The sequence below is a fragment of the Chiloscyllium plagiosum genome, chromosome 31 (genome assembly GCF_004010195.1).
Source record: "Chiloscyllium plagiosum isolate BGI_BamShark_2017 chromosome 31, ASM401019v2, whole genome shotgun sequence".
Lineage (NCBI taxonomy): Eukaryota > Metazoa > Chordata > Chondrichthyes > Orectolobiformes > Hemiscylliidae > Chiloscyllium > Chiloscyllium plagiosum.
In genome coordinates, this window is record NC_057740.1 from 39,167,212 (window position 1) to 39,179,053 (window position 11,842).

The 11,842-nt window shown below is 45.9% G+C and overlaps 1 protein-coding gene across 2 annotated transcripts in view; it reads right to left on the bottom strand.

The window, feature by feature from the left end:
• The window catches only part of LOC122565446 (neurocan core protein-like), a 251,842-nt gene that overhangs the window by 60,003 nt on the left and 179,997 nt on the right, over positions 1-11,842 (bottom strand). For both annotated transcript variants that reach the window (XM_043721435.1, XM_043721436.1), the window contains exon 8: positions 8,622-10,694. In XM_043721435.1, the coding sequence (XP_043577370.1) occupies positions 8,622-10,694 (2,073 nt within the window). The remainder of the gene's footprint in view (positions 1-8,621; positions 10,695-11,842) is intronic.

Below are 11,842 nucleotides of genomic sequence, written 5' to 3' on the forward strand. Positions count from 1 at the left end.
GGTGAGAGGGAGAAAGTTCAAAGGAGATGTGAGGGTCATGTTTTTTACACAGAGTCTGGCAGGGGTGGAGTTGGAGACAGATCTGATAGGGGGGGTTAAGGGACGTTTAGATAAGCACATGGATATACATAGACTGGAGCAACATGGACCAAGGGCAGGCAGAAGGGAATTGGTTAATTTGGTATTGTATTCAGCACAACATGATGGGCCGAAGGGCCCCGTTCCTGTGCTGTACTGTTCCATATTCTATGTAATAACACGTCTGGACTGGCTGATCAGAAAAACATCTCGAAAGTCACCCATGGATTTTCTTGTCCGTACAGGATTGGGGAGAAGAGGGGAGTTTTTTCTCTGGGGCCAACTTATGTCATGATTCTCCCTACTCGCCAACTCAAGGGAGCTGAAGACTCCACCCTTGGGTTTATGAAAATGTCAATTTTACCCTTTTGTATTTGATGCCACAGTGTGTTGGTTGCTACAATCTTCGCTCCTCTTTCTCCTGATGCTTGAAGTCAGTGTGAAATATTGTATTTCTGTGTGGTTTCACTGCTCACGGTGCACTGTTTGCTTTCCATTGTAACGCACAAGCCGGGTGTCCCTGTGACATCTATTTCTTCACGGCAAATTAAGGTGTCAGACACCGAAATAATTACATTCCTCTTTCATCGGTGATAAGATCATTTTAACTTATTCTTGCTCTGCAAACACTGAACCAATTGTGGCTTGATTGTGTTTGGAGGAGCAGGAAAAAGACTGAGGCTGTCGAAACAGGGAATGCGGCGTAGATTTATGTAAAAGTTCATAAATGCATTAGAAGCCAACGTCTTTCCTCTCATTCCCACCGTATCTGCCATCTCTTCTGATTTACATTATAATTGCCCTGCATCTATCACAGCTTGACAGCAAGTCTCATAAGGAACCTGAGAGCATTCAACGGACAACAGGCCTGAGGGTCATGAACAAAATGACATTAAATATCCAGGCCTGCATTGATAGACAGATGGGCAAGGCTGAGGGATGAAAGTCCTGGAGAAAGATGGCCCGGAGAATTTCTCTTTGACTGACCTTGGTGAGGGTTTCTCACCGCTATTAATCACAATGTCTTGTTTGAATTGCTTGGCAGTCAATTTCTGTCACATCAATTTGTTGAAGGCATTTTTTTTAAATCAAGTAATCGTGAAGACATAGATCTACAACTGCCTGCCTTTACATAGCACCTTTTCTGTCGTAAGACATCCCAAGGTGCTTCAAAAAAGAATAAAGAAAATTACAGCACAGGAACAGGCCCTTCGGCCCTCCAAGCCTGTACCGGTCCAGATCCTCTATCTAAACCTGCCGCCTATTTTCTAAGGCTCTGTATCTCTCTGCTCCCTGCCGATTCATGTATCTGTCAAGATACACCTTAAATGACACCATTATGCCAGCCTCTACCACCTCTGTTGGCAACGTGTTCCAGGCACCCACCACCATTCACAAGGGTATTATCAAGCACTGAAGAGAAATCAGAAACAAACACAGAGAACGCTGGAATAACTCAGCCTGAAGAGGTATTAGGACAGGCTTCTGGAAGGGTGGTCATACACAGAGGTCTTCAGGAAGGTCTAAAGGAGAGCCGAGAGGCAGAGAAGGGATTTCAGTGCTAGAAACCAAGCAGCTGAAGCGCAGCCCCATCAAATGTGCAGCAATGAAAATCCGAAATCTGTAAGAGGCCAGAATTGGTGCAGAGATCTTGAAGGCTGGTCAGAGAAGGGTAAGTTGTGAGGGGCTAAGCTTTAGTGAGAATTACTATAGCACTCATGTCTGGGAGGGAGAATGAAACCAGAACATCTCATAAGAACACAAAAACTCAGAGCAGGAGGACGCCATTCAGCCCACTGAGCCTGCTCTGCCATTTAATACCATCATGGCTGTTCTCATCTCAGCCTCAACTCCACTTCGTGCCCTCTCTCCATGACTTTCAACCAGTTACTTATTAAAAATCCATCCATCTCCTTCTTAAATTTACTCAATCTCCCGGCATCCGCCACACTCTGCCGCGGTGAATTCTACCTAATACTATGATCTCTTGTTCCAGAATGCCCACAGTGGGAAACATCCTCTCTGCGTCCAATTTGTCAACTCCTTTAGTATCTTGCACACTTCAATTAGATGTGCTCTCATTCTCGACTTAAACTGCTCAATCTCTCTTCATAAAACCAACGCTTCCTCTCCGAATCAATCAAGTGAACCTTCTCTGAACTGCCCCCAATGTAGCTACATCCCTCCTCAAGTAAGGGGACCAACCCAGTTTGCGATACTCCACGTACAGTCTCACTAATGCATTGCACAGTTGCAGCAACACCTCCCTGCCTTCATACTCTATTTCTCCATGGGGAATGGGGTTTGGCTCTCCTGTGGATAGTAATAGAATGGAAATCCCCTATCCATCCCAATGGATCCACAAGTACCATGCATTCCATAGAGACAATGGTGGAGAGAAAATCATATCCAGGGCCAACCTCACGAGTGCACAAATCCATGAATATCAAATCCATTTCTAACAAGGACAAACCCTTGTAGAGTTTTTTTTTCTTTATTCTTATAAGGGTTTTGGGCATCATTTTCAAGGCCAGTATTTATTACCCAATTGCCCAAGAACAGAATGGATTGCTGGGTCATTTTAGAGTTAGAGACAAACAAATTGCTGATGCTGGAATCCAAGGTTGACAAGCAGGAGGCTGGAAGAACACAGCAAGCCAGGCAGCATCAGGAGGTGGAGAAGTCAACGTTTCAGGTGAGTCATTTCACAGGGCAGTTAAAAGTCAACCTCATTGCTGTGGGTGTGGAGTCACATGTAGACCAGACCAGGTAAGGATGGCAGATTTCCCTCCCTAAAGGGACATTAATTTACTGGATTGGTTTGCTTTCCCAGAAGTCACCATTAGAATAACTTCATTTAATTCTAGAATCCTTACAGCATGGAAACAGTCCATTTGGCCCATCGCGTCCACACCGACCCTCTGAAGAGCATCCCACCCAGACCCACCCCATCCCTGTAAGCCTGCATTTCTCATAGCTAACCCACCTCACCTGTACATCTTTGGAATGTGGGAGGAAACCAGAGCACTCAGAGGAAATCAACACAGACACAGGGAGAATGTACAAACTCCACACAGACGGTAACCCAAGGGTGGAATCGAACCTGGGACCCTAGTGCTGTGAGGCAGCAGTGCTAAACACTGAGCTGACCTTTGATTGTATTATATTCAAATGTCACCACCTGCCCTGCTACAAAACCCATGTCACTAGAACATCAGCCTGGTCTCTTGGTCATTAGTACAGTCCTCTTAATAATTTACTATATGACAACAATCTTGGTTTCTGAAATCCTGCAAACTTCAGCAGAGTGAGGACAAGAGGTTCTGAGAATTTCAGGCTGTGTGTTTGAGTCATGACACCAACTGGATGAAAGGCTTTGACCTACCATGCAGGACATTATAAAGACTAAAAAGAGGGTTAAAAAAAAGTAAGGCAACTTAAGACATGATGGCTCAGTGACACCAGGTTCGAACATTGATAGAGGAAGTATGTTTGTGAGTAGTTGAACTCTGTACTAATTTTAACAAAATAAAAAAGCCATAAAGTCCTCACCCTTCACATATCCCTTACCAACTCTTGCTGTCCCCATGCCCTATCCATTCGACCTAATACCCTGCACCCATCAGCATAGCCCTACATTTGCCCAGACCAAACTATATCCCACTCACCATTATATTGCCTACTGTTCCACTGCGAGATTATATCCTACATCCCCACAGCCTTATGCCTGCTCCAGCACCTCCCCCACACTAAACCATGCTCCTCCCCACTCAGCCCTTATGACAGCTCATGTCTCCTCAACACCAAACTACAGCATTTCCATGCTCATTCACCATACCCTGTAGAAAAGCAGAGAACACAACAGCAGCACTGTAATTTGTAAAACACAAAGATGGTAAGTGATAACTTTCCAATTTCTTAAAATGCCTCCTTTTCACTATAAAACTGTCAGTCATCAAGACTCTTTGAAGAATCAATGGCTGAAACTAAAAGCACTTGAAACCTCTTAATCCTGTGAAAATTAAATTGTGAGATTGATAACAGAGATCAAAGAGACAGAGCTGGCAAATCAGAGGTTTCAACGGATTCACGGATGTCCTGATTCTCAGTCACATTTTGCTGTCTCATTTCTCTGGGGCTGGATATTATATGCTCCATGGAGTGATTTCAGGGGTGGTATGGTGGCACAGTGGTTAGCACTGTTGCCTCACAGCGCCAGGCACCTAGGTTCAATTCTATCCTAGGGCGACTGTCTGTCTGGAGTGTACACATTCTCCTTGTGTCTGGATTGGTCTCCTCTTAGTGCTCCTGTTTCCTCCCGCAGTCCAAAGATGTGCAGGTTAGGGTGGATTGGCCATGCTAAATTGCCCCATAGTGTCCAGGGATCCGCAGACTAGGTAGATTAACCATGGGAAATGCAGGGTTATAGGGTTAGGGTAGGGGGGCATGTGGGTCTGGGTGGGATACTGTTTGGAGGGTCAGTGCAGACTTGATGGGCTGAATGGCCTGCTTCCACACTGGAGGGATTCTATGATTCTTGGATTGTCTCAGGAGGGGCCACGTGTAAACAGGGTGGGAGCCCAAACCATCAGCTTCCCCTGCACCTCTGAGCTCAGTGCACTGGCAGCGAAATTGGCAGCATCTCCACTGTTTCTAAATAAATAATTAAGGACTGACCCCAATATTGCACTGCCTATACCATAACATGCTTGGCATGGGCAGGTAGGCGGGAGTGAGTAGCCCATGCTTTTACCAGTTTGTAAAATTGCAGAATGAAGGGGCTCCTATCTTTGGAGGGCTCCTACCTTGCCCGGTTGCCCCAGACCAGCCGATAGTTTAAACCCGGGCAGACCTCCCTCTCCCTATCCTGCACCTCAAGGTGGCCTTGTCCTCACACCCCCAAACCCTCCGACGCCCCCCACACCTTCCTCCCTGGTCTGGATCTAGGGCATTATCCGGCCTCAGCCTGGGGGCTTGCCTGCCGTCATGGTCTTGCCCACTATGGAGTTCTGGCTCTGCCATTAACAGCTGGAAGCTACAGAAGGTGGCATTTCCCCTCCTCTCACCACACGTTATGATGACAGTCTGACTCTGCATTAATGTGGCGCTGCACAGTGCTTCATCGCCAGGACAGGCTCACTCTTGTCGGGTCACTTCACATAGCGGCAGGGGAGCAAGCTAACCAACTACTTCTCTAGCCCCTCCCAGATATTTCTGTCTCTGGTTTGAAACTAAATTGCACAGCAAGATCTCCCAGACCAATGGGAAATAGAAACTGATGGGAGGAGAAATCAATGGGCACTTTGCTATGAGTTAGTCTTCTGCTGCTTGTTACAACCAGTTTTATGAGGTGAGCTGCTTGAGTTGCTCTTTCAAAGTGCTTGCACAGCTATGATGGGCTGAATGGCCTCCTCCATTGCTGTATGGATTAATGAATTTAAGCAATGCACGGGAGAACTATCAGGGACTTGGGCATATAGCTATGTACCAAGAATCATTGAATCCCTACATTATGGGAACAGGCCCTTTAGCCCAACAAGTCCACAATGACCTTCCGAACAGTAACACACCTAGACCCATTCTCCTACCCCATACTGTATTTACCCCTAATGCTCCTAACCTACACATCCCTGAATGAGCATGACCAATTCACCTAAAGTGCACATCTTTGGACAGTGGGAGGAAACTGGAGCACCTGGAGGAAGCCCTCTCAAACACGGGGAGAATGTGCAAACTCCACACAGACAGTCACCCGAGGCTGGAATTGAACTCGGGTCCCTGGCGCTGTGAGGCAGCAGTGCTAACCATTGAGCCATCGTACCACCCCATCACCCCAAGATCAGAGAGATTCCCAGAGGACAACACCAATCTGTGTAGTCTCAGTACATAATCACTGAGAAGGTTCTCTAGGATGATCCCCAGTAAGGAGGGCTGGTCTTGTGATCAAAGGCTGAACAGGTTGGGACTCTACTCACTGGAGTTTAGAAGACCGAGAGGTGATCTCATTGAAATATATCGGATTGTTAAGGGGCTTGACAGGGTAAATGCTGAGAGCATGTGTCCCCTTGTGAGAGAATCTTGGACCAGACAGCGTAGCCTCAGAATAAAGGGATGGCAATTTAAAACTGAGATGAGGAAGAAATTCTTCTTTCATGGAGTTCAGAGTCTTTGGGATTCAGAGAGCTGTGAGTGCAGTGTCCTTGCGCATATTTAAGGCTGAGATAGAGAGATTCCTGATCGGTCAGGGAGTCAAGGATACAGGGAAAAGGCATGAAAGTGGGTGTAAAGAATGTCAGATCAACCATGATCCTATCGAAGCAGGCTCAAGGGACCGAATGGCCTACACCTGTTCCAATTTCTTAAGGCATTAATGAGGGAACAATAAGGAGCAATACCATTACTGTTTTCACATCCTGATAGGTTCTGATAGACCATATGATTATAGTAAGACCACAAGATATAGGGGCGGTATTAGACTATTCGGCCCCCATTGGAGGTGCTTCACCATTCAATCATGGCTGATACGCTTCCCAATCCCATTCTCCTCCCTTCTCCCTGTAACCCTTGATCCCCTTACTAATCAAGGACCTGTCTTAAATACATTCAATGACTTCGCTTCCACAGTCCTCTGTGGCAATGAGTTCCACCCTTTGGCTGAAGAAATTCCTCCTCGTCTCAGTTCTAAAGAGTTGTCCCTTCACTCTGAGGCTGTGCCCTCGGGTCCTAGTCTCTCCTGCGAGTGGAAACATTGTCTCCATGTCCACGCCCCTCAGTATTCTGTAAGTTACAGTCAGATCCCCCCCTCATCCTTTTAAACCCTATGGAGTACAGATCCAGAGACCTCAATCGCTCCTCGTATGACAAGCCCCATCCTCATGATCATTCTTATAAACCTCCTCTGGACCCCCTCCAAGGTGCAGCCTTCCTTCGATATGGGACCAAAACTGCTCACAATATTCCAAATATAGTCTGACCATAGCCTTATACAGCCTCAGCAGTACATCTCTGTCTGGTATTCTAGCCCTCTCAAAAGGAATGCTAGCATTGCATTTGCCTTTCTCACTGAATTTGCATGTTAACCTGAGGAGGATCCTGATCGAGAACCAACAAGTCTCTTTGTGCTTCAGATTTCTGAAGCCATTTCCCCATTTAGAAAATAGTTTACCCCCTTATTCCTCCAACCAAAGTGTAAAGCCTCACAATTTCCCACTTCATATTCCATCTGCTACTTCTTTCCCTGCGCTCTTAACCTGCCCTGTGATAGAATAAATCAGGAAACACTATGGCGGTAGCATCATTAGTCCAAGGTAACAGGATTAAGGTAACGGATGGAATCTAGTAATTCTCTCCTACATGTTCGAATCAACCTGCTTGTACACATCATTCAACACCACCATCACAGGTGGAACTTGAACCCAGACCTTCTGACCCCACGAACTCACTACCACAGTACCACAAGAGCTCTAAGTAATTCTCTTTTATACTCTTCTCCACAGCCTAGACATCCTCCCTAATGTCAGGACAGGAAAGGAGTTCTGAAGAAGGATCACTCAACCGAAAATGTTAACTCTGATCTCTCTCCATAGATGCTGCCAGACCTGCTGAGCTTTTCCAGCAACTTCTGTTTCTGTTTCTGTTTCTGATTGTCAGTATCCACAGTTCTCTCGTTTTGTTTTTTGTTTTCCCTAACATTGGTGGGCGGCACGGTGGCACAGTGGTTAGCACTGCTGCCTCACAGCGCCAGAGACCCGGGTTCAATTCCCGACTCAGGCGACTGACTGTGTGGAGTTTGCATGTTCTCCCCGTGTCTGCGTGGGTTTCCTCCGGGTGCTCCGGTTTCCTCCCACAGTCCAAAGATGTGCAGGTTAGGTGAATTGGCCATGCTAAATTGCTCGTAGTGTTAGGTAAGGGGTAAATGTAGGGGTATGGGTGGGTTTCGCTTCGGCGGGTCGGTGTGGACTTGTTGGGCCGAAGGGCCTGTTTCCACACTGTAATCTAATCTAATCTAATCTAATCTAACATGTTGTGATTAGCACTGGATGCGATATTGCAGCTAAACGAAAACACCGTAGTGCATCGTAGTGAGTCTGACTGCTTTTCCAAACCATGCCCATCAAAAAGATTCACATTGTAACAATGCAGAATAAGGCCATTCAGCCCATTCTGCCAGCATTGGTTCTATCCCCCAGTGCCAATCTCCTGCCTTTTCCCCATATCCCTACACACCAGTTCTATCCAAATAATCATCCAATGCCCCTCTTGAATGCCTCACCATACCTGCAGGCAGTGCTTGCTAGCACCTTCCACAATTCAGGAAAAACAAACCTTATTCTCATGATACAGAATTCCACCAGAGAAAGCCCTTTCCATCCACCCTTACTGCATAGACTCCTAATAGACCAAACCCTTTCTAAGGCCCTTCTCTTTCCACAGAAGTTGTTCAGAAATGGACACAATATTTTAGCTGGAGTCTGATATTTGGCCCAGCATTTATATCTGTTGCGAGTGACAGTGAATAAATGAATAAATACATTCAGCCTCACCTGTTATTGGAAAGACCAGTTCTTCGTCCAAGTCATTGAGGCTAACAATGGATGGAGTTACTGCTGAACTTTCTTTCTCTTGCTCCAAGGCTGACCCGGTCGGATCTTCAGCCATTTGGTCAGTGGTGACTAACATCTGCTCTGCTGCCCCCGATCCATCAGCTTCTTCATATGGTGAAGATATCCATGTTTCTGAGGGCAGAGTTTCAGCATCGTGAGGCACAGACGGAATCATGTGCTCCATGCTATCATCAACAGTTGTGGATTCATGATGAGATAAGTTCAGATTGTGCAACGGGGTGGGAAAAGGAATGGAAGTGAACAGCGCAGGGCTTTCTGTGAAAGCAGTGTCTTCACCAGCTCTCTCTGGCCTCTCCAATCTCTGCAATTCTTCCTCTGCTAACCCGACTGTGCCTAAGACAGTGGGCACCATTGACTGTTCTGCTGTGATGGCTACTGTTCTGGGAAGCTCCAATTCTGCGTGTGAATCTTGAGTAATGGATGAGACTGTAACTGCAGGTATTGCTTCCTCAGTTTCCTTGACAACGTGTGCAGTTGACTTGGCTGTTGGACTCAGGCCAGATACTCCTGTGCCTTCTTTCCTGTCAACCGTTCCTGTTACACTTGTCAACACTATCTCTGTATTCCTAACAACATTTGACGTTGTTGAGTGTAATGGCCCCTGTCCTACCTCAGTAGATGTAGTAGCAAGCACTGCACTGCCAGAAGCAAATGTTACTGATTTTGAGTGGTCTCTGTGGGCCTCAGGGAATTTTTCTCCGTGTAATAATAATCCAATTCCTGAGGCACCCGTCACTGACATAATATCTTCTCTTTCTGTTTCAGACAGTTTATTCATTGTTTGCTCAATTTCATTTGAAGCCATCAGTTTCTTTGTAGGTGGCTGACTGCTTGTTTCATTTCCATCTGTTGTATTCACTACAGAAGACTGAACAGTGCTGGGCATTTGTTTGCCAAGTGGCTGACTTCCATCCAACCCATTCAGGGACTCTGTCTCCCTCTCTGGCATTATTAAATATGTCAGCTCTGTTTCTTCTGTCAGATGTTCTTCATTGTCTTTTGGCACTGAGGTGTCAATGAGTGCTGTGGAATGTGGAGTGGGCTGGGTCAAACTGTTAACATGTCCCTCAAAAGCCAATGTCCTCTCTTGGAGTTCCTCCTCAGAAGCTTTGAGGGGGTCTGGCACACTGTCTGCTGAAGTCTGTCTTTCTTCTGGATCACTCTCATGTCCAGATGGAGTTCCTGAATGATTTTCTGCAGCATCTGAACCGGTCTGGTGCTGGTTTAGGAAAATCGTTTCTCCATCGCCACTTCCTCCAAGGTCACCAGTTGCCAAGGTGCCAGCTCCCTCTTGAAGGAGGCCTACATACCCTGTCGTGGGTCTCACTGGAACTGAGGACCGCTCAGAGAATTCTCCACCCGGGTGATCTGTGACAATGTGAGGCTGAAGGGCCTTCAGCCCATGTGTAACACCTACCACAGCCAATGGCTTCTCACCCTCATCACTGCCTGTAGTTCTGTTCTCCTCAGGAGGAATTCTGTTCTTGCTGATGTTTGGTAGCAGCAATGAAACAGCAGTTTGCTCTTCCCATGCCTTGTTGCTAATATTTGATGATTGAGAATTATTTCCTTCTTGGTGTTGACCATAGATTCCCAATTTCCTATAAATATTTGTGTGCTTAGTCACTGCTGAAAGATATTCTTTATCCTCTCTGGGAATCACATCTCCAGAAGCTTCAGTGACCATTTCTAAGTAAGTTCTACCTACAGTACTGGTGCTTGAGTTGTTTGTCACTGTGGCAATATTTCTGGAACTTTCCAACTCTTGGGTTGAAGAATCGCTCTCTTCGTTTCTGACTGTGGTTATTTCAGTTGTTTCTGTCGAAGATGGCTTCTCGGTTTTATGACTTTGTCTGTCTAGCAGCCAAAGCTCCTCATGAGCCCTTTTGAATTTTGAACCATCCTGATCATTCCCACTGAGCGGTGTGATGACTTGCTCCCCATCCTTCTCATTGGTGAGGTGGACAGAGGAACTTTCTCTTCTAGGTTGCCCTGTAGGTGGGAAACATGAACCAAAGTTAGTTTTGAACTGACCCATGCACGAATCAAACCTTAAAATTCCAATTCCTTAAAAGTTGGATACTTTCATCAACAGAATCTCCCAATCCACAACCTCTATCACCTGAGCATTAACTGCATGGGAATTTCATTGACACCGTGTTCTTCTCTAAATCATACACTCATGCAGATAAAGCATGTCTTTTTCTTTATTATTCACAGGTGGCATGAGAGCTGGGCAGGTATTATATACCTTTGGTGATGAGCTGCCTCGTTGAACCACCATAGTTCATGAGATATATCTACACCCACATTGCTGTTGGGAAGGGAGTTCTTGGATTTTGACTCAGCAGCTTTGAAGGTACATCAATATATTTCAAAGTCAAGACAGTGAGTGTCTTGGAGGGGAACTAGCAAGTAGTGGTGCTCCCACGTATCTGATGCCTTTATCCTTCTAGATGGTAGAGTGTGGTGCATTTTGAAAGTGCTGTCAAGGGAGCCTTGGTGAGTTTTTACAATGGAATCATATATCTAGCATTATCGTCACTGGATTCAGACTTCAGAGCACCCTTACCTAACAGCATTGGAAAAGGACCTTCAGTACAGACCACAACAATTTAAGAATATGACACACCTCCACCCTCACTACATTGACTTTGCCATTATTGAGGTTGGTGAAGCCTCTTCTAGGGTTCTGAGTCCAGTTCTAGTTGCCCTTTCTCCGTTATTTTAAGTTAGTTAGCAATCAAAAGCACAGTGAACTGTAGGTACATGCATTTAGTATTTTATGAACAGTCCACTTGGTTGGGAGAGATCAAATCAGCAGGGCTATATGGACTTCAGTAAGGCGTTCGACAAGGTTCCCCATGGGAGACTGATTAGCAAGGTTGGATCTCATGGAATAAAGAGAGAACTAGCCATTTGGATACAAAACTGGCTTAAACTGGAGGCCTGTGACCAGTGGAGTGCTACAAGGATCAGTGCTGGACCCGCTACTTTTTGTCATTTACATAAATGATTTGGATGCGAGCATAAGAGGTACAGTTAGTAAGTTTGCAGATGACACCAAAATTGGAGGTGTAGTGGACAGCGAAGAGGGTTACCTCAGATTACAACAGGATCTGGACCAGATGAGCCAATGG